The following is a 23,925-nucleotide window of genomic DNA, read 5'->3' as shown; positions in this document are numbered from 1 at the left end:
GCTGCTCTTGGGCATTTGAAGATACAGAGCAGAGAAAAAGAATTAAAACAGAGAATGTATTAGGGAGATAAAGTATCTTTGTTTTCTTCTGAGAGAAATAGTGATAGTCCTATAAAATTTAACTCTGGCATTTCTTTGTAGTGGTGGAGAGGATCTGGATGACTTATCAGAGGGAGTGAAGTATTAAAGTTATCCACTATTATTGTGTGTTTGTTTGTTCATAAATACATTTTAAGAAACAGGATCCATCAATATTCAGTGAATATAAATTTAACAGTGGTATATTTTCCTTATGTATTTTTCCCTTTATCAATATTAGATGACTTTCTTTGTCTTTTGGTCTGAATGTTGTTTGTCAGATATAATTATACCTACTCCTGCTGCTTTCATACTTTATTGACTTGGAGTATCTTTTTCCATTCCTTTAAACAGTGTGTCTTTCTAGAGGGGTGATTTTTTGTAGGCAACAAAGAATTGTATCTTGTTTGGTAACTCAATCCAACAGTCTGTTTTTTAAGTTGGAGAATGGAGACTATTGTTATTATTGAAAAGTTTATGAGAATTCCTGCCATCTTGTTGTTTCATAATGTTTTATAGTCACCATTTGCTTATCTACTCTTCTGGTGAGATTTATTCTTTCTCATATTCCCATAGTTGTGATTATCTCCTATCCAGTTAAGTATTTCCTGTAGTGCTGGCTTCTTGGACATAAATACATTTAATTTTGCTTATTGTAGGAGGCTTTAAGTTATTTTTTAATTATAAAAGGGAGTTTTGCTGTATAGAGTAATCTAGGTTGCTAGCTATTTACTTTGAAGTACACTCTTCTATGTTCTCATGGATTTTAGACCTTTTCTGACATCTGCTGTTACTCTGGTTGATTTTATATAGGACTTGGCATTTCTCTATTGTAGTTTTCCATATTCTGGATACCTAAATATTTCTAATTATGTCTCTTTGGTACTCTGCTATTGTTTAAATGAATATGTTTTCTGTGCCTTTAGCTTTGACCACTTACGTCTGTGAATCATGGCTTGGTCTTTTAATAGTGTTTCAGTAGTCATTTATGTTCTGTTTCTATTTTGTTTTGTTTTCCCTTATTCTTGTCTGAATTTTCTAATATATCTATCTTGTTTTCAAGCTCTGGTGTCCTGTGCTTTACTAGACTTAGTGTACTGATACTAATTTTAACTGAGTTTTTCATTTCCAGAATTTTAAATTTGACTTTTTTTTCTTTTAGGACTTCCATATCTTTATTGAATTCTTCTTTCATAACCTGCATTGTCTTCCTTATTTTATTCTACTTTTTATTTGTATTCTCTTGGAATTCCAGTTTCATCGGTATTCCCTTTAATTTCATTGATCATGCTTAAAAACTTTCAAAGTCTTGAGGGTTGCCTCAGTTTAACTATCATTAGAATCCATTATTGTGGAGTTGCTGGTTTTAAGGAATCTCATTGCTTTTTTTCATATTTCTTGTGTTTCTGAAAAAGATTTGTGTGCCTGAGGCACAGTGGTTGGCTAGAAGTTTTAATCATTTATATTTCTTTCAGTTGTATTATTCTCATTATTCAGGCAGGACTTAATAATCATTGAGGCATAGTTTCTCAACACTGGTGTGGGAATTTACCTTAGTCAAACACTGATCCATGTGTTCAGGTCACAGGTTTCTATCTCTAGCACCACTCAGAGAGAAGTATTTCCTACTGTTCAGGCTGTAGAGTGTTCAGGTTGAGGACTGTCCTGGTCAAAGTTCAGTTGTCAGTTGTAGGGATGCATTAATTTTAGTAGCATTTTTAAGTCAATGCTGACCCCATGAGTTTCTCAGCCTGTTAGTCAGGTAGGTTCCCAATTGCTCCATAGCCCTCAAGTTAGTACCCACACAAGGCAGCAAGCATCTAAAACTAGTGGTGATTTCCAAATGCACCAGAGAATAAAGGAAGAAAACAAGGCACTGAGTTCTGCACAGAGGGCGGGGCGGGGGGGGGGGGAGGGAGGAAAATCATAAGAATCTGGCATTCTACCTACCAGTCTCAGTGCATTTAGATCTCATCTAGCAATTAATCACCCTGTGGGAGGGAAGAAGGTGAGGATATTGAGCTGTCTGCAGGACTCTTTGGTCTACCCAGCAACAAACCCCATGCAGCAGAAAGGCAGCTTCAGAAAGTGAGCAATATGCCAGCCCTAGGTTACAGCTCTGTTTCCACAGTGACTTAGCAATGGAGCTCATTCTTGCCACAGAGGGTGGGCCTAGTGACCATTCTTCTCTTCACTGCCTGAAGTATTGTTTAAACTCTTTAGCAGGTCCATGTCCAAAACATACTCTCTCTATAAACACCTGTTATAACTTTCTCTTATTCAAACACTCTGAAAGAATATCTCCAGGTTTCCTGAGCTGTGAGTGTATCCCTATTTTTGCAATTTTTGCATTCTTGAACCAAGCTCCAAGAACAGTTTAGTCTTAAATAATAGTCACTGTCTTAGGATGGCACCTGGCTATAAGCACTCTAAGTTATGAGAGTAACAAGCCCACATTGTCTCCAATGCTGTTCCGCCACCAGGGGGAGTCACTGTCCTACTAAAGTCCTCCACTGGCTAAGGCTTGAGCCATGAACTAACCCTGCAGCTAGATCTCTGGGCTGTTGTCACCCACTCCCCCCTCCCCAAACACCTGCCCAAATACTCCTGAGAAGCTAGAGTTGCATGTTTCCTACTTTTTTCTGTATATCTTCCTATTTGTCAGTGATTTCCTGTTGTCTTTTTATCTCTTTCATAATTTCCAATGTCCTTTCTTTCATTTGTTCTTTCTCTTTTTTTATTTTTATTTTTTTAGTCTTTTTTGGGGGAGTGGCGGGTTGTGGGGCCTGAGCTCTGGGCCTGGGCGCTGTCCCTCAGCTCTTCAGCTCAAGTCTAGCACTCTACCACTTGAGCCACAGCGCCACTTCTGGCTTTTTCTGCTTATGTGGTGCTGAGGAATCGAACCCAGGGCCTCATGCATGCAAGGCAAGCACTCTACCACTGAGCCACCTTCCCAGCCCTTGTTCTTTCTCTTTGTTTGGAATGAAATCTCAAGTCTTCTCATTCATGATGTTAATTGGAGGAATCTTCTAATCCGCCATCTTGCCTGCAACTCAAATCTTTCCTCCTGTTGTTAAGTCAGTCATTCTGTCACAGTTACAAGATAGATAACTAGCACACTCTGTAGTTATCCTTTTGCTTCATGTCTTTAGAAAACAATCAATAACACAAAGTCCCACTTCAGAGTAATAAGATTTATTTTAGGCAATGAATTAAAGCATACAAAGTAATATTTGTCATGTTAAGTATCAGTTACCATTAAGTGATGGCCATTAGACATACTTACATTATTATTTCTAATAAGAAAGTAAATTTACAGACCCATACCAATGGCCTTGATTTAAGATAATCTGAGAAACTTGTGTGGAAGAATAGTTAATAAAGATATGTGGGTAGTTCTTTTTAAAAAATGATTATACTTTACAGTTTCAGAAATTGCATCCTTAATTGTTTTTAATAACCACAGAAGGACAAGAAATCAGATTACACTCTCAAGTAGGACGGCAGAAATCTTTGGAGTATGAAGCTTATCATTCCAACCACCCACTTCTGTTGTTCACGAAGCATCTGCACACACCCTTTTAACAGCTGTCATCCTGATACCTAAGGAGCTGAACTGAGGCTCAAGACTACCAATGGCACGTATCATTGTGATGTAGAAACAAACTACTATTCTGGTCCTTTCTCAGCCAGGGGTGGCAGGTATGTTTCTGGGTGTTCTTCTTCTGCCAATCTCCTTTCCTCCACTTTCTGAGACGTCTTCATCTCCACCTTCAGGCATTCTCCTTCATTTTTCTCCTTTCTGCGCTCAGGTCCCTGAAAGAGAAGAGGAAAGGGTAGACATACACAGAGTAGTTACTCATTCTCTGTTTCTCTCAACAATGAGATGTGAAAAAGTTCTGATCATGTTGCCAATGTCCGCAGCTTACTTCTGGAAATAATTAGCATAAACTAAATCTATTGTTTTTCTAAAGATTTTGGTCATACAGGGAAAATAGAAGAATTGGGCATGACATCCAAGCTAGAAAAGAAGTTCAGCCCATACATGACTGTGACTATCCATTTTTGATGTACCAAGGGATGTGATTCCACAGTACAATAAAATTAATAGTCTCCTGGAGCTTTGTGATTTAGAAAATGAGGTCATACATGCATTATTTTAAGCTCCTTATTGAATTATATAAATACTTTGATTTGCACTAAATTTTAATGTGTGAATTGTGTGAGGAATGAAATGTAGACCAGACTGGCATTCCCCACCAAGTTGATTAGGATTTAGATGGGGAAGGATGTCCATATATATTCTCTGAGTTTATTAAACACACACTGTTTTCATAGCACCAGGAGACACATCACTAAACAGACTCTACCTTCTAGATACTCCAACTAGGTTGATAGAGACAGAGACCATCAATAATAAGCACCAAAAGACCTAAGAAAGTAACTGATGGTAATTAAGGTTGCTGATAACTATACGAGAATAGTTCATACATAACTATTTAGTTTTGAAGTGCCTTTTAAGGGAATTACATAGCAAAAAAAATGGCATTTAAATGTCGTGGTCATATCTATCATATCTATGTACATTTCTATTTTGAAGTACCAAAGTAACTTAAAAAAATCTCTATTCCTCCACCTCATTTCAACTCCTCTGAGTGCCTATATGACAACGGAAAGTTTGGGAGGAATCTTAGTGCAATGGTATGCTACTCTAGAATATAAATTGTGTGTGTGTGTGTGTGTGTGTGTGTGTGTGTGTGTGTGTGTTTTAACCCAGATTTCATTTCTTTCTGCAATAGTTCATTTGCTAGATTCACAAATCAAAACAAACAATGAATCTGGGAAATGTATTAAGAAAAACTTCAAAATTTGTATCAAACCTGTAAATGTTCTGCCAAATAAACTTTCAATAAACTCATCTCTTGTATTCAACTGATCAGCAGTCATGAATGCCTTTTGTGAGTGAGATGTGTGTTCTGATCATGGGGCTCACACTCAGGGTTTTAGCCACTGACCCTGAGCTTTTGTGCTCAAGATTAGCACTCTACCACATGGAACCACAGCTTTAATTCTGGATTTTTTGGTGTTTAATTGGAGATTAAACCTCTCACATACTTTCCTGCCTGGGCTAGATTTGGACTGTGAGCTCAGATTTCAGCCTCCTGTGTTGCTAGGACTACAGGTGTGAGTCACCAGTGCCCAGCCATGACTATCTTTAATAATTATAAGAACACTATAAAAGGGAAAAATACCATGATAATTATTCCCAACTTGGGTTTGCCTTATTGACAATAAAGACTACCTAAGAAATCATTATCAATACTGATATGAAATATAGTTTCTTGTTTCATTACTTGGAAACAAAATGGGAAACAAAATAAGTCACTTGAAAACGAAACAATTTGGCCAGGTGGGATGGTATATGCTACAACCCTATCACTAAGGAAGTCTCAGGAAGGAAAACTCAGAGTCTAGGCCAAATAATAAGTTCTAAGCACCCCTGCACCTCAAATTGGTAATACAGTCAGCCCTCCATGCATGGCTTCTGCACCTGTGAATCCAACTAACAGAGAAATCAGAGCTATTCATTCAGAAAAAAGTGTCTATAATAAAAATGTACAGACTTATTTCTCATCACTAATCCCTAAACAATATATACAATAACCATTTGCATAACATTCACATTATATTAACCATTAGAAATATTTTAAAGATAACAAAGTATTTGGAGGCATGTCTGTAGCTTATATGGACCTTTTACAGAAAAGATTTGAATCCACGAATTTTAGCATCCTGATATGGGTTGCTAACTTTAAGAATACTTTACCTACATTTTTTTTTTTGGTGGGTCGCGGGACCTCAACTCTGGGACTGGGCACTGTCCCTCATCTCTTCAGCTCAAGGCTAGCACTCTGCCACTTGAGCCATAGCACCACTTCCAGTTTTTTGGTAGTTTATTGGAGATTAGAGTCTCATAGACTTCCTGCCGGGGCTAGCTTTGAACTGTGATCCACAGATCTCAGCCTTCTGAGTAGCTAGGATTATAGGCATGAGCCACTGGTGTCCAGTTACATTTTTTAATTTTCTGACAAATGCTATTTTTTAATGTGTAGGAAAGTATAGATTATTATTTTTTTTTTCCGGTCGTGGGGCCTGAACTCTGGGCCTGGGCACTGTCCCTCAGCTCTTCAGCTCAAGGCTAGCACTCTACCACTTGAGCCACAGTGCCACTTCCGGCTTTTTTCTTTTTGCTTATGTGGTGCTGAGGAATCGAACCCAGGGCCTTGAGCATGCAAGGCAAGCGCTCTACCACTGAGCCACCTTCCCAGCCCCGAAAGTGTAGATTATTAACTAGAAAAGAATTTTAAGAGAATTTGTATATGTTGAAATTTTTATTCTGCATTAAGGCACATTTTAATAAAATCTTTAAAAACTGACATAAATAAAATATTTTAAATTAATTATAACAAATTGAGTGTTATTTTTAAAACACTCATTTCTAGTTATGAATAAAGAAGTCAGTTCTGTCCTTAAGCATCAGGATGATAAAAAAAAAAAACTTTGTGTTTCCTTTCCTACAATGACAAATTTTCAACAGTACATACCAAAGTGACAGAATGTTTGGCTTTAAAGTGCAGTTGCTGTTCAAAGGACTCTGAAAATTCCTGAATATGGGAGTGAGATTGTTTTTTTGATTCCAGTGTTTCCCTGGATGACCCATCCATTGAGTATTTTCTGTAATACCGCAAATGAGGATGGCTTTGGGATTTCTGGTCCTCATGAGAATGCCTTCTAGGGTGGTTGTCAGATGATGTAAATTTGGGAAGCCCAGGAAACTGGAAATACAGAAAAAAAAAATTATGAAATAGTTTTTACAATAGGAGAACGCAGGCAGAATGCTCATACAACACTAACTACGCAAATTGTACGTTTAAGTGACATTTAATTTTATCAGCATCAACTAATTATAATATTAAATAGGGTATCTCAAGATTAGCTTTATTGCTTGCTACTTGGCCAATCCTATTGCTTCTGGCACAATGCTTGGCACAGAGTAGATGCTCAATAATGTGTTAAATGTTCCATCTCTATGTTTTCAAGTGAGTTATGAGACTAATAAAGACAAATTGAAAAGCCCATCCAAAGTGTCCAAGAAGCGTCCAGCAGTAACTCTGATCTTTGGGGTCCCTCTCCATGAAGAGTCTATGTCACTTTCCCTTCTTTTCTTTTCTTTTTTAAAGCTTTCTCTATCCACTTTAAACACTTAAACAGACAAGAAGAAATCCTTCCCATGCATGTAATATTATCAAATATAGATTATCAATAGATTGTGAAAAGGAAGTTATTTAAATTGGAGTTTTGGGGAAACAAAATGAGATATAGGTAAGATTAAATGCTTCTTTTAAGTTAATTTCATTAATCTCAAAGCAGAAAATAAAAATCATAAACCAAATTATTCTCAGATTTCTAAATTAAAGAAAAGTGTGTAAGTAATGATTCATTTTACAAATACCTCATATTATATAAACAGAGAACAAAGAATCAAATGTCCTGTTTTTCAGAACTCTGCCTTTATCACCTATGTGTCCTGATTTGTGCTATGTGTTATTTCTTTCTCTGCTTAACTCAGTCAGAATGTAACTTTTATTTTATGGTTTCTATCCCTAAACTAACACATTCCTAACACAGGAATGGCAGTCTGATAGCTACAATTTTTTATGTTGATATGGAAAATCCAGTAGGAATGCAAACTAGTGCAACCACTCTGAAAGGCAGTGTGGAGATTACTCAAAAAACTAAAGATAGAACTACAGTAAGCCAGTAATCCCCTTCTTGGCATCTACCCATAACATTACAAGTCAGGATACAGCAAAGACACATCCATGCTCAGTCCATACTTTTCATATTAGCCAAATCATGGAGATAGCTCAGATCAAGATAATGTGATATATGTGTACATATTCTATTAGAATACATATACACATATTCAGAATAGCATATAATTTTCAGAGGAATAGATGGATCTCGAAAAAATACGATGTTAAATGACGTAAGTCAGTCTCAGATAAATGGTGCATACTTTCTCTCATGAAAACATATGGAGAACATTTGGATGGCCTGTGAAGCAGGTGCCCAGCCACTGGTCTGACTTTGTGTTTTATGTGGCTGCATTCTCATTACCTACCGAAGGGGCTCAAAATACTTGTGCCACGATAAAAATGGCTATCTGAGATAAAAAAGAAAACATTCACAAGGTTATATGCGTGTACACACAAAAACAAATTTACTAAAGGATAGTATACTTAGGGGAGGAGTCCAATGGTGTAATTCCTCTGAACAATTAATGAACCATTCAACAAAATAAACACCAAGACCTGAAACCTGTTCTGCTGAGGATGAGAGGGATGGCCACAAAAGGAGAGTACAGGAATGGAGGGAGGAAGGCTGAACAGATGCAATGTTTATATCCATTTTTTTTACATAATATAAAAATGAAGTACATAACTTGAGGGTAGGGATGGGAAGGAGAATGATGGGACAGGGATGGAAATGTTGACATTGATTAAGATTTTTGTTATACTTACGACTTGACTCATGCAATCGCAGTCCCTTCATACAAGTATTTAATAAGAAAAATGTTGAAATGCCCTGTGTGGGGTTGAAAGTGTAGCTCATTTGGTAGAGTGTTGGGTAATGAGCAAAAGTGTCAGGTACCTGGTTGGAATCCCAATCTTGGAACTTCACCCCCACCTCCCAAAAAAGACTTACAAAGGTACACGCATGAAAAGATGTTATGGGAAGACCAAGCAGAAATACTGAACACGGTAAAGCTCTTGTTTCCCAATAGTACAAGGTAAGCCACATTGGAGGTTAATGTTAACTCTCTAAGTGTTTTAGGATGGAGTGTTTGAGCTTTAAAATCTAATGTAATTTACTCAAGAAACTCATTTTGTAAACCATGGTTCTTCCTTTGTTTTCACATCTCCTGTATTGCAATAAATGATATGCCACAGTTTTTCTCTCTGTAGATTTATGCCTGTCTTTCACATCTGGAAACTGGCAGCCAGTCATACTCCTGGTCTGCACATTGTACATACCTCACTAGGCATGCAACATTTAATTATATTGAAGTTAAATGCGGACATTGCCAGCAGGTATGATGTTGGGGTTTTTTTTTTACAACAGAATCATGGAAAGTTAGGGGTGAAAGGCTGATCAAAGCATTGAATCTCTTCTTCTTCGCTTAAGAAAATGGAAATGAAGAGAGACTGACATTCACCCTCCATCCCTGGATGTCATTTGGTAACTGATCTATTTCAAACCGTTGGAACCAGAGAGTCTCCTTCTAGCTGTTGACCTCTAACAATGAAGAGGTTCCCCTTCACACTTTAATTCCCCTGCACACTTTAATAGATCTCCCAAGAATTATCCATCAGAATTATAATTCTGGGACCTCAAATAAAACTATTCATCTACTCTAGAATGTTCTTGATGCTGGGGTTGGCAGAAGCAAGGGGTGAGAGACAGTCTTTGGCATCTGGAATTCGCAGTGCCTTGTTGTTACTAGTGTGTAACTGTGATATGGAGGCCATGGAGGTACTGTAGAACTTTGCTGCACCACAGCTGAGAGAATGCTCAGTTGCTCCTGTGGAGCCCACATCTGACCAGCCCCACTCATGGCCCTCCCTGGAGCTTGCTGTTCCCATCTTGCTCCCCAGACACCTGGTACTCTGCCTGCCATGTGGTCACAGGGCTGGGACACGAGAATTCTGGCACCTTCTCTCATTAGGAAATCAAGCCAATATCAGAAGGAAAAATATATCAACTGTATCAAAGGTTATGATTTATTATGTATAATCACTGATTTTATAGAGATCCACCCAACAGTGAAGCTACCTTCAGGATTGCAATTAGACTAATCAGAAATCACACAATGACACACAACAAAGCATACAAACACATGCACGCACGCACGCACACATACCTGCTAACCACAACATCACACAAACTAGAACATCAGGTTTCCTTTATCTTGAGCTCTGTCATCCAGGCTTATCAGGACCCGTGAATAGTAGTTAAAGATATCTTAGATGACTACAATGAAGAAAATATTACCTATCAGAAGCCTTAAAGAACAAGACAAAAGGGATTTTGTAAATATGATAAGAGGTCTGAAAGTGCTCCTTTTTAACTAAAGAACTTTTTAATGACCATTTCTAAGAGAGTTCCCCTCCTCTATGGCAGCATTCCCCTGGGTAGATAATAGTAACTCACTGGGCAAGGCAGGGAGGTTTTCCTGTAACTGGACTCTTGTGGTCGGTGGCGTTCCCGAAGTCTTCTCTCGTCCTCCTCTCTCCAGCTGTGCCCCCAGAAGCTGCTCATCCATTTGGCAAAAGATACATCTTCATCATCGTCATCTTTGTGCTCCATGCAAAAGTGATTCTGAATATTGAAAGCCTGTCCCTATAGCCACCAGGGCTGGCTGGCTGAAACCCCAAATCTCCTCCAAAAGACAAAAATGAAACTGGTAGGTTTAAATGGTCTCTAATAATGGCATCCTTAAGGAGAAAGATTTACTAAACAACCACTTCATCATCAGGCAGCCTTGGAGCCTTGGGCAATGTCTATTTATAAACTGTGCAGCCCACACTCCCCTCCCCCTTGTCTTTTTAAATTGAGAGGCTTTTTAATCCTCCCATTGCTGGAGCTTGTGCCTTGCAGCCTAAGGGTAGGAAGCACAGTCCACTGCCTGATTTTCCCTGTGCTTTGCTGCCAGTGGCATGTGATGGCATCTCCAGATGTCAATGGTGATGAAGCATGACCCTCACAATATGCCTGTCAGCTCCAGGCTGCCTCTGAAATGGGGCCACATTCAACAGACACAACTGCAGCTAGCAAGGTAGCAAGTTATTGCCATGTCATAGGAGAGCTAGACAGTCTCCTACTAGACCAAGCAGATACTGATAGAAAATCCAGCTCCTGGGTTAAACAGAATAGTATTTTATTGAAACATTGCCTAGCTATGCAAATATAATGTACATCTTAGATGTATCAATCTGAAGTGAATGGCTTAATGAAGTTTAATATATGTATACACCTGTTTCCTATTTGTAGAAATAGGTGAGCATGGAATGTTTCAGGCTGCCTCTATCCCCTTTCAATCTATATTCCTTTCAAAAGATTGCTACTTCTTACCTCTGTCCCTTGAGGTTAATTTTGTCTATATTCAGAGTTTTCTTCAATGGCAACTGACTAATAGGCTTATTAGCTTATTGCTTTGTTTCCCTCCATCTAGTTTTCGTTCTGATAGTGCCTGGTAACTATGATTTAGGAAGGCCTGTTGCAACTCCCTAATGGGCTTTGTTGAGTACAAAACCAAAAATAAGCCCTGTCAAGAAATAAAAGAGATTGTTAAAGCTAAGCTATTACCTGAAGCAAGTAGGAGACAATGCGAGTTATTTCTTTCTTTTTTTTTTTTTTTTTTGATCGGTCGTGGGGCTTGAACTCTGGGCCTGGGCACTGTCCTTCAGCTCTTCAGCTCAAGGTGAGCGCTCTACCACTTGAGCTACAGCGCCACTTCCGGTTTTCTGGTGGTTTATTGGAGATAGGAGTCTCACAGTCTTTCCTGCCCAGGCTGGCTTTGAACCGTGATCCTCAGATCTCAGCCTCCTGAGTAGCTAGGATTACAGGCGTGAGCCACCAGCGCCCAGCTAAGTTTAGGATCCTTTAAAGGTAGATTCATATAGATGTTTTTCCAAAAGGTGACTGTCTTTGAGACCAGCAAATTCCTCCTCTGAGACATTTTACTCCTCACTCTTGAGCAGTTCAGGGATGCTGATCACACATCTCTGCTTGGCTCTTATTTACTCCCCTGCGACTGGAGGCCCTTGAAAACGAACTCTTTGATTCCTCCATCAGGCTACAGTAAATATCCCATGAATCTCAGCGAGGGGACCCTGTGAAGAATGTATAGGACTTTTAGTACAATCAAACAAAGTAATCTAGAATATAGGAAGCAAGAAGAGAGAAAAAAAAGTAGAGTTGGATTCTTTTTCTTTTCTTTAATATAGCTTTGGGGAAACTAAGGTATGTTTTATGAAACACACCAGAGGCTTCAGCAAAGAGAGTTGGTATGTGAATAGGGAGCTGGCAATGTAGCCTGCAACATTCGCTGTTCTCTAGAAAATGGAGCTATCAATGGCGTTTGTCTCTTGGACATGCCACACCAACTTTAGGAAACATTCTGATTTATATCCTCTGCATTATTCTTTATCTCCCAAGTTTTGGCAACTGCTAGAACATGAAGGAACATATTACTACATCTCTGTAGTTACAGAGACAACGTATAGACAGCCCAGGATTCTTTCTTCATTTTAGAGGAATTCACCAGCAAATAAAACTATGAGAGAAATAGACACTTTATGGGCATTTTAATATAGGAAAGTGTTACCCTTTGAAAATGAAATATTCATAAGAGGCTCATATATGGAATATGTAGTTCCTAGATGGTATTGTTATTTGGGAAGAGAGTGGAGATATTGCTTGGTGAGGCTTAACTGGAGGAAATAAGTCACTGGGCACACGGCTTTGAAACTTAATCCTTGTCATTAGATAAGCCTCCTCATCCATTTGCTCCCTTCATATCTGGCACCAATAATAGAGTCAACTGACCATGGGTTGAAGTCCATGGGCTGTGAATCAAAGCAAATCCTTTTCCCATCTAAGTCAACTTACCATGTATTCTGTCTAACACTGAGCAACTAGCATAAAAGGAAAAATGTTCCTTGTCATGCTTCTTTCCAATTTAAAACTGTGTTTATGGGACAAAGGTATCATTATTACCATCAGCAGCAAGTCCTTGAAAAACATCTTCATCAGCATCTAGAAGCCAAACTTGCTGTTGTTATAGTAACTCATTCTTTGTTTGCCTGAAAAAGAGAAGATAATCACCATAGAAGACATAAATCATACCATTAACAAAAACATCATTATTATGAGAATCAGTGGAATAATAAGTCAAAGATTTTTCAAAATGAGTGCTTTAGATTATGACCTAAATAAGATGGCAGAGAGAATAAAGGCAGGAAACGTTTTCATAAGTTAAACTGATGAATATGAAACTCAGCTTTCTGAATGTGACCTCACAAGTTCTTTCATAGAACTTTATCTCACCTTTAAAGATACAAAGTCAAATGGTTGGATGCAAAAGTACAAACAAAGAAAGAATAGGGATGGGTTATTTTTAAACACTAAAGCCCACAATAATTAACACAACTGATTAGATGTATTTATCTCGCTACTACAATTATCTGTAAGTGCATTTCAATCAAAAACATGTCTATTTAATTGTCTACCTTTACTGGATAATCTTTCTATAAATTCTACATTGGTTCAAATCATGGTTATCAACTTGAGATTTGCATTCCCTTGTCAAAAGACCTTGAGTAATAATAATAACTTCTATATAATACATTCAAAAGCAATGAAAGAAATGGAACCATGCTGCTTGTTAATCAATGAGTAAAAACTAGTAAGTGAATATTGGTGCTTTATAGCTCTGACCAATACTCAGTCCCTATCATAGGCAAATTCTGAGGTTTACTTCTTGTTCTCAGATATTAGCCATTACCAAGTTATGACATCAGAAGTGTAAACTGAGTTTAGTTTTCAGAAAGACAAGCTGGGTTCCAGTGAATATATCTATAATCCTAGCTAGTCAACAAGAATGTTGAGAGCAAACAAAGTAAATAAACAAAGAAACTTGTTCATTGAAAGACTTCCTGGAATATTTAACATAATAATAATTATTGCAATGGTCCTAAAACAGACATTGGGCAAGAGCCTATTATTATTATTACTATTATTATAATCGTTATTATTTGAGCCTCTCTGTCGAATGGTCATAAGCAACCTAAACAATGGCTAAACAATATTATGAAATAAGAACTAGGATTTAAGATGTCTTTCTTTCTCCTTATCATTTTATTTATTTATTTATTTGTTGGACATGAGGGCTGAACTCTGGGTCTGGGCACTGTCCCTCAGCTCTCCAGCTCAGGGCTAGCACCCTACCACTTGAGCCACAGCACCATTTCTGGCTTTTTTCTGCTTACGTGGTGCTGAGGAATCGAACCCAGGGCCTCATGCAGGCAAAGCAAGCACTCTACCACTGAGCAAACTTTTTTTTTTTAAACATCTTTGGTTTTACTTCATATTCAGTCTTTGTGAGTATGTGAATTTCTGTCCAATCACTTTAGTAACAAAAGTGACATTCTTAGCACTTTTCTTACTGGTATCAGATGGTAGAAATGTTGTGATGTTATCTATTTTTTTTTAAAGCTTATGTTATACAACTCTGTCTAATCCCTTTGTAAGTAACTTTAGGTAAGGTAAATAAAACTAAAACTTTTTTTTTTTTGTAAAGAATGCAGTACATGCAAGCCAGGGTTTTCTCAGCCTTAATTGCCTGTCAGAATAGGTAAGATCTGAGCTAACCCAAAGGGTAGCTGAAGATAATTAATTGTTTGTCACAAAGTCTGTAAGGAAATAGGAACAGAAACAAAGAGTGAAGTAATGAGAAATTTGTGTAACTGTTTCATGTCATTGATAATTAAAAAATAATTTAAAATTGTCTTATTTTACATATTTTGATTTCACTTTTCTAGGAACTTGTTTTCATTGTATTTTACAAAATGACTGGTCTGTGATGGATTGGAAAAAATTAAACTGGCTTTTCAGCCCTGATAGTTTGGAAAACACTGGCCTAGAAAACATTGCCAGGTACCGGTTACCCCATGGCTCTAAACTAGAAACATTTAATCTATATCTAATCTATATCATCTCTACTTTGGGGAGTGTAGACATGCATCAAGGACTCAGCTTTTTCCAAGATGTCAGCATTATTTCAAAAATCAAACCAATACCGTCGGTATTCACAGTTGAGAAAGTCAGAAACAATATGTAATCAATAGACAAACAAATAACTGTCTTATTCAATAGCAGTTCCTGCTCTTTACAAGACATCTGGCTAGATATTTTTCAGGTGTTAGTCATAAGTAATAGAAAACACCATTGTGAAAGTTTACACAGTTTGGATGAAGCAGAGCTAAGAGTCGCTGTCTTTACCAGATTCCAGAATTCTTTCTTCCAGTTTGTGTGATTGGCAGCCACCTGTATATCTTGACTTTATCCTCACCTCACTCATACCCTGCCTATCTGTGATTAACGAGTCAGGGAAATACAATAGTTTCTGTTGCTGTCAGTGGAAAGAAGCCAAGAAGTTGTAGGTTTGGTTCAGCAGCTAGCAGGGACCATTAGGGTTGCAGCTCTGTAGTAGACAGGCCTGCTTGGCGTGGCAGCTCAGGGCAGATAATGCCTGTTTGTGTTGCACCATAAATGCCAGTGTTGCCCGAGTCTCCTTGGGTTTGTGTCTCAGGAGTTGGAGGAATGCAATCCAGGAAAATGGAAGATGAGTGTGAAGATCTTTCTTTATTCAGAAGAGAAATAGCTAGCTGGAAGGTTGCCACTGCTCTGTCAGTCAGCTAACCTTTTTTTCAAATGGCTCTTTGTCTCTGTCTCTATTTCTGTCTCTCTCCGTCTGTGTAGCTAGCTGTCTAGAGGGTCTTATATACTGGGCTGTGTGCTGATTGGTTGCTCCTATTATAATTAGGTATTTTGGAAGGTAACCTTCCAACGTTCTGATTGGTTTGTAGGTGTCTTCTCCCCAGGAGAGAAGGGGCGGTAGAGGGGCAAAGGCAAGATGTTCTGATATAATGTTTCCGTTGCTCTGCTTTTGGGCTGGATAGCCTGAGCTGCTTTCCTGGGGGCCTGGGGCCTGACTGATCTAGTCTTTCAGTTTGGATTCTATATTGAAGAGCAGTCCCATTAATTTTTGGATCATCACTGTATAAAACACTTCACCTCCCAGAACCATATTTCCTTCTCTATGAAATGAATACATCATAATTTATCTATTAAGGTTACGAATTAAATATCATTTCTGAAAAAAAATTAGTATGTGCAAAATACTCCACAGAGTACAGAGAAGTCTCCAACTTAACATGGATCAACTTACAATATCATTTTACTTTCCAAGGATGCAAAAATAATATGGATTTTGTAGCAACCCATGCTTCACATTTTAAAGATGCAGTATTTTCTAGAGCTATCAGTATACACCAGGGTGTTCCGCAGCAGCAAATTCAGTTTGCCACATGATGGTGAATACAATGTGTTGTTGTTGTTTTAAATAAACATTCCTAGCTTGCCACATGATGATGAAAACTATGATGTTGGCTGTTAGGTAAATGCTTTCCAATTACAGTAGCTGATATTTAACAAATGCTTATTCATTAGCAAGTATTATTACCTATTATTATTACCTATAATTATTGGTCATATGCAAACAACATCCAACACACAGAAGTTTGATGATTGAATGAAATATATTGAACTTGTTTGACACATTTTAAAAAAACAACCTACAGTGTAGTAAAAAGCTAAGTGTCACTATCAGATTCTAGAATTCTTTCTTTCAGCTTGTGTGATTGGTAGTATCTGCATATCCTGACTTCAGTCTCACCTCACTCATACCCAGCCTATCAGTGAAAAGCTAATTGTTCTACAAAGATACCAGGCTTTTTACAAGGACACAAGAGTCCCAAACAGACTGTGACAAATCCAACACCAAGCACTTTTCCCAGCTTCTAGCTTTACTTGCAGAGGTACAAAGTCCTCACACCTCCATGACCTGTATATATAATATTATACATATATATATGTATATGTGCTCTAGACTATCATTTGCTAAACTAAAATATCCAATTGTCATTTTACAGAGATATCTAAATATTGTTTATGATTATAGCCATGCTACTCCTGGATCATTTCAGTATGGCTCTCCATGATCCCTGTGTGACTCAGCTGTTACCTCCCACCACGTGGTCATGTTTATATTTCTGGCCTAATAAATTTCCTATCACTTTTACTGAGTTTGCATCTTGCCTGAATTCATCTCATGCTGGATGCAAGAACTAAGATAAGTTAGCTGTGATGACTTTCTCATAATGCATAAACTTCATTTAAAGAATCAGTGTAACGTGCTAGAAGGACAGACCATGTGAACTTGTTTGGAGTTAGCCAACAGCCTGCATCCATGCTCACATGCGAATGAGGTATTCTGGATTTTATCATAGCATCAATACCACAGAAATTTGAGAGAACTTGATTTTTGCCATTCTAACTGGGGTGAGGTGGTATCTCAATGCTGTTTTGATTTGCATTTCTTTTATGGCTAGGGAGGTTGAGCAACAGATGCTGGAGGGGATGTGGACAGAAGAGAAGCTTACTTCATTGTTGGTGGGAGTGTAAACTTGTTCAACCACTTTGGAAAGTAGTATGGAGGTTCCTCAAAAGACTCCACATAGAGCTCCCCTATGACCCAGCAATCCCACTTTTGGGCATTTACCCAAATGTTTACAAACAAGACCACACTAAAGCTACCAGCACAACTATGTTTATTGCAGTATTATTTACCATAGCTAAGATATGGAACCAACCCAGATGCCCCTCAGTAGATGAATGGATCAAGAAAATGTGGTATATATACACAATGGAATTCTATGCCTCCATCAGAAAGAATGACATTGCCCCATTTGTTAGGAAATGGAAAGACTTGGAAAAAATTATATTAAGTGAAGTAAGCCAAGTCCAAAGAAACATAGGTCCCATGGTTTCCCTTATTTGCAATACCTAGTATGTGTATGAGTCAAGCAGAAAAGGTCAGATAAGGTGATGTTAGGAAAATGAACCCTTAGATATGTATTTAAATGTTTTTTTTCTTTCATGCATTTGTTTCTAAAGCATTTATAAGATTATTTCTTTGTTGCTTTGTATGTCCCTCCCCCACAGTATAACCCCTGCTTTCACTGTATTTGATGTCGGTATAATTTGTGGAGGGGAAGGGGAAAAACAAGTCGTTTAAATAAGGATACAGGTGGACCCGTTGCAACAATGAAAAGTACAAGTTGTCATGTCAAAAAATGAACTTTACAACTTTGGTTGGGGGGGGGGGGGATTGAGTAGGTGGGGCGTGGGGAGGATGGGAAGGGATGGGAAGGATAAACAAAGGAGGAGGCTACAATGCTTGATAAGAAATGTACTCACTATCTTGCCCATGTAATTGTAACCCCTCTGTACAGTATTTTCACAATAAAAAATAAAAATAAAAATAAATACTTGGGCTGAGAAGGTGGCTCAGTGGTAGAGCGCTTGCCTTGCATGCATGAGGCCCTGGGTTCGATTCCTCAGCACCACATAAGCAGAAACAAAAAAGCCAGAAGTGGCGCTGTGGCTCAAGTGGTAGAGCGCTAGCCTTGAGCTGAAGAGCTGAGGGACAGCGCCCAGGCCCAGAGTTCAGGCCCCACGACTGGACCCAAAATAAATAAATAAATAAATAAATACTAGCAAAAAAAAAAAAAAAGAAATTTGAGAGAACTAGAAGAAATCTAATTTTTTTAGGTAATCCAATGAAAAGGTTGATATGGTCAAATAAACAATAGAAAAACAAATTCATTGCTATAGCAATGTTTTAGGAAAAAAACACTTGGCTTGATATTTTGAGATTTTCTTTTCTTTTTTTTTTTTCTTTTTTGGGCCTGGGCGCTGCCCCTCAGCTCTTCAGCTCAAGGCTAACGCTCTACCACCTGAGCCACACCGCCACTTCCGGCTTTTTTCTTTTTGCTTATGTGGTGCTGAGGAATCGAACCAGGGCCTCAGGCATGCAAGGCAAGAGCTCTACCACTGAGCCACCTTCCCAGCTTTATTTTCATTTTTAATTAACGTATTTATTGTCCAACATGATGTTACATTGTGTCATTTCTATATATAATGATATAGTTTGAGAATATTCATCCTTCTTCCTTATCGCCTTCTTACTTTCCCCTTTTCTCCTGCCATATCATTCATAGCCCCTTTATTTTCATGTGCCTTTTTCCCCCTGAAATTTTCTGAGAGAAAACATTCAACACTTGGCTTTGTGAAACTGGTTTATTTCATTTAACATGATAATCTCCAGGTCTGTCTACTTTCCTGTAGATGACATGATTTCCTTCTGCTTATGGCTGAATAAAACTCCTTGTGTCTTCATTCCACATTTTATTTATTCATTTAATTGCTGATGGGCATCTAGGCTGATTCCATAATGTGGTTATTTTGAAGAGCACAGTACTAAACATTGTTATACAAGAAATCTGTAACAGACTAACTTTGATTCTTTTGGTTATATGCTCAGATTTTAGCCTTTTGTGTAGCTAGGAGTGCAGGTGTGAGCCACTTGCACTCAGCAAATCTTGGGCTTTCTATGTTAGAGAATCTATTACTGCTTCAGTCTTATAAGGAGACTATTACTATTTCAATATAATTGTTATACACATTGGTTCAGGAGCTTATATCTTCCTGGTTCAATTTCTCTAGGTAATATGTGTGCAGGAATGAATCAATTTTTTAGGCTTTCCAATTTCTTAAATCACAAGCTGTCAAATTACTCCCTAATAAGTTTTCTGAATTTTAATGTTATGTGTCTTTCCTATTCATTTCTAATTTTATTACTTGAAGTCTTCTCTTTCTTCCTTGTGGTTTGTTTAGTAAGAGTTTGTCAATCTTATTTATTTTTTCAAAGAGCCAACTTCTTGTTCCACTGAGTATTTGCATCATCTTTTTGTTTCCATTTTATTAATCTCAGCTTTGATCTCTATTGCTTCTTTCCATAATTAATTGTAGATTTGAATGGTTCTTGCAGTTCTGAGATCTTGATATATGTGTTACTTAGCATTCCATATCTCTGACCTGAGAGAATAGCTTAAAGCTTATTTCCTTGGACTCAGCTTGAGGTTTTGATCTTTGGTCAGCTGACTCCATTACTTTGGGCCAGAGAAGAGTTAAGAGCAGAGCACCTTCAGACTGAGTTTGGATTTCATTTGCCTTTTTATTTTTTTCATTTGCTTGATATAACATCATTTTGTCTTTCTGTGAATGTCCTTGCCAGAGAGATGTTTCTTTCAGAAATAAACAGATTTTATTTTTAACCAATTCAACCAGTCTGCATTTTTAATTGGAAAATGAATACCATTTAGAGTATATATGTGTGTGTGTGTGATGTTGGTACTATGGCTTGAACTCAGAGCCTCAAGCTCTCAGTTGAGCCACTGAGCCATGTCTCCTGCCTCCAGTCTGACTTTCCTGCTGGTTAACAGGAGTTGATATCTATCAGGCTTTTCTGCCAGTCTGGCTTGGAACCATAATCTTCCAGACGTAGCCTCCCAAGTAGCTAAGACTATAGGCATGAGCCATTGGTTCCCTCTCAAATCATTTACCCTTAAGGTTATTATTGAGAAGTATATGCTAACTAGTGTAAGTTTTTTGTTCTTTCCCTGTTGCTTCAATTACTCTTTGTTTTTTTTCTATCTACTACATCTTAGAGATTTATTAGTTTATTGATTATTTGAATCGTACCCAATAAATTATTCATTTATTTCATGAAATTTGTTCTGAGAGCATTCATTCCTACCTTATCTTTTATCCCTTGTTTCTATGTTGGCTTCTTTGTCTTCTGCAGCACTCAATCAGTCATCATGAATTATTTCCTCTAGTATTTATCTTGGCAGATCTGTACTTCTCTATAAATGCAAAAGGGTATCTTGGCCAGACATAGTCATTGTTTTAGGCATTATTTACCATCAGGACTTGAAGTAACTCCTTTCATGCTTTTCTAGATGGTAACAAGTCCAATGAGAAGTCTAATATTGTTGGAATTAGTTTGCCTTGTAACTAACTGTGTGCTCTTTTTTGCAGCTTTGAAAATTCCTTCTCTTGTTATATAATCTTAGCATTTAACTGTAATATCTGATTATTAAAGTGTGATGTTTCCTAGGCTGCTCTTAAAAACTGAAACAATCCTCCTGATCCAGGTTCCCTAGTAAGTGGAATTAAAGATGTGTTCAACCACACTGAGCTGTGAGTAAGATCTTAAAATGATACATTTTAAAGACTTTTTATAACAGAGAGAGCAAGGGAAGAGTCACAATGTCCAAAAAGAAATGAACTCATTACCTGACTTATGTAATATAACTCCATTGTACTTCACCTTTTTTTGTTGTTGTTATTATTGATTTTTGCTGGTTCTGGAGCTTGAACTCTGGACCTGGGTGCTGTCCCTGAGCTTCTTTTGCTCAGGGTGAGTGCTCCACCACTGGGGCACTGGCGCCAGAGTGACACTTCCAGTTGTTGGGTTTGTTTATTTTCTGAGTAGCTTATGGAGATGAGAGTCTTACAGACTTTCCAGCCCAGGGCTGTCTTTGTACTGTTTCCTTCAGATCTTAGCTTCCTGAGTAGCTAGGATTGTAGTCAGGAGCACCCAACTTGTACATCACCTTTGTAATTAATCATTAAAAATAAATAAATAAAAGACTTATCCTGTCTAAATTTCTCCCTTACCCTGGACCCTTTGCCTCCAAACACACACATCTACATACACACATACACATGTACACACACATTTCACACCATTGTACTGCTCATACATTTTTATCAGGGTTTTCTTTGTTTTTGCTGGTACTAGGGTTTAAATTCAAAGACTCATACATGCTTGCTTGTTTGCTTTGCTAGAGCTCTACCAATTCAGTCATACCTTCAGCTCCACCTTTGGCTGGTTGTTTTAGGGATGGAGTCTCACAGACTTTTCTTCCTGAGCGAGCCTCAAATCAAAGTTCTGATCTCGTCCTCCTAAATAGTTGAGATTGTAGACCAATTTTTAAACCTTGGGCCCAAGGATTGAAGGAATACATATAAGTCCATGAATAGTTGTATATCCTTACTTACTATCACTTATGCCTTCATGAGTGTTAGTTAACGTTGATCTGCTGAGTTAGGCTGAGCAATTCTAAGGAGACTGGGCCAAAACTTTGGCAAGAAAGTCTATAGACATTTGCCACATGGTCTTTTTTTCAAAGGTGATGTCTCTTCCATATTAACATAGACCAGAAACTTTGTATGTATCTATCAGATCTCTCCCTAAAGACTGTGGAACTGATATGTTTTGTATTCCTATAAAATATGCCTATACACAAATATCAGAGTAGTGTCAAACCTAATGCTATGAAAGAGTTGTAATAACACTTGAGATTAACTCAAGTCTTAGTCTTGAAGCAGTGAAGATATTTTTGACCAGATTACACACTTAATAAAAGTCTCACTAGCTGGGCACTGGTGGCTCAGGCCTGTAATCCTAGATACTCAGGAGGCTGAGATCTGAGGTTCGCAGCTCAAAGCCTGCCCGAGCAGGAAAGTCCGTGAGACTCTTATCTCCAACAAACCACTAGAAAACCAGAAGTGGCACTGTGGCTCAAGCAATAGAGCACTTGCCTTGAGCTGAAGAGCGCAGGGACAGCGCCTAAGCCCAGAGTTCAAGCCCTACAACTGACAAAAAAAAAAAAAGTCTCACTAACAATAAAAGGAAAGTAGAAATGGGGAAAGGAAAGGAAAAAGAAGAAAGCTAGGAAGAGAGGATAAGTACAAATACATATATTTTTATGGACGTATAAAAAATATAAGTGAGGTAAAACAAATATAGCACAAGACAAAATAACTTAAAAAAAACAAAGGAGAAAAGTCAATATTTCTTCCTTGTTGAATGAAAGAAGATGTTGTTTCATTTTTCTCTTTCCAGGTTTGTCTTTCTTTGTTTTCAATTTACTTGGTGTAGGGACCAGGATTATTATTGAAAAGTTCCCTCTTTGAAATATAAACAGGTTAAAACACAAAGGGATGCCTACAATCTCAGCCCTGACTGGCTTTTCCAGTAAATGCATTCAACTATGCCTAGTGCTGAAATTCCTATCAGGATTTGTAGTATGTAAATCTGGTAATGAAGCAAGAACAGCAACCACCTCAACCTCTTTCTGCCACACAAGACCATGTGTTCCCTAGCAGCAGAGACATTCAGCCCATAAAGGTGTGGCTGCAGGAAATGCCAGAGGAGTGTCTATTTCTCCCCAGTGTTTCTGGTACTCTGAGAATATAGAAAGCAGAGAAATAAAAGCAGTATGTGACATGGCAAGGTTATGGGTACTAGGTAATTCTGCATGTCCTGTTCCCACCAGACTCCATACTATAGCTTTCACTGCTGGTGTTTACACAAAGCTGATCTGCTCCTCTTCTCAGCTCTCAGTCCCAGCTCCTAAGAACCTTCTGTTTCTCTCTCAATTATGCCTCACCCCTCCACAAAACTGGATTCAAGTCAGAACCTGTCCAGTATATACATATATATATATATATCTGTATACATAGATATTGTATATATATACATATATATGTATATATATACCGTCTATATCTGTATATATATACATATGTATATACATATGTATCCATATATACATATATATACAGTATATATATATACAATATATATACTGTCTATATCTGTATATATATTGTACACATATACATATATATGTGTGTATATATATATATATATATATATATATATATACACACACACATATACAGATGACAGTCCTTTGCTTAACAATAGACAGTAACAGGTGTTTGGGAGTTGGACTTACAAAAGTACTGGGTTTTCTGCTCTTTTGGGCCAAAAATTTTGACTCTATGATCTCTCTCTTAAGATGATTCTCCACTACAGTAGCAATGAGCAAAACCGGAAGGGGTCCCCTCAGCATCTAGCTGCACAGCAGCTTGTACATCCCCTGTCTTGAAGTTTCAGTAGAGTACCTATCATATCATTGTAGAAATTGCTTAGCATCCTGGTTGTTACCTTTTGTTGGAAGG

At 37.8% G+C, this 23,925-nt stretch overlaps 1 protein-coding gene across 1 annotated transcript; it reads right to left on the bottom strand.

Moving 5' to 3' along the window:
- Positions 1-3,698: 3,698 nt before the first annotated feature.
- Lnp1 (leukemia NUP98 fusion partner 1) lies at positions 3,699-10,651 on the bottom strand. The gene is made up of 3 exons (XM_042676887.1): positions 10,354-10,651; positions 6,684-6,914; positions 3,699-3,894 (listed from the first exon to the last, which is right to left on the bottom strand). The coding sequence occupies exons 1-3, from the start codon at positions 10,507-10,509 to the stop codon at positions 3,748-3,750; spliced, it is 534 nt and encodes a 177-aa protein (XP_042532821.1). The 5' UTR covers positions 10,510-10,651; the 3' UTR covers positions 3,699-3,747.
- Between the last annotated feature and the right edge of the window lie 13,274 nt (positions 10,652-23,925).

This window comes from Dipodomys spectabilis, unplaced genomic scaffold (genome assembly GCF_019054845.1).
Source record: "Dipodomys spectabilis isolate Male_0828 unplaced genomic scaffold, ASM1905484v1 ptg000032l, whole genome shotgun sequence".
In the NCBI taxonomy this organism is placed as follows: domain Eukaryota; kingdom Metazoa; phylum Chordata; class Mammalia; order Rodentia; family Heteromyidae; genus Dipodomys; species Dipodomys spectabilis.
The sequence above is the reverse complement of the archived record's forward strand: the minus strand, read 5'-3'. Positions and strand labels throughout refer to the sequence as shown.

Bases quoted from the DNA above. Each gene is read 5' to 3' on its own strand.
- Lnp1 (XM_042676887.1), bottom strand. From the start codon at position 10,509: ATGGAGCACAAAGATGACGATGATGAAGATGTATCTTTTGCCAAATGG. The intron at 6,915-10,353 runs GTGAGTTACTAT...CTGTATTTCCAG, and splicing joins AAACCTCCCTGCCTTGCCCA to TTTCCTGGGCTTCCCAAATT. The intron at 3,895-6,683 runs GTATGTACTGTT...CTTCTCTTTCAG, and splicing joins CCAAACATTCTGTCACTTTG to GGACCTGAGCGCAGAAAGGA.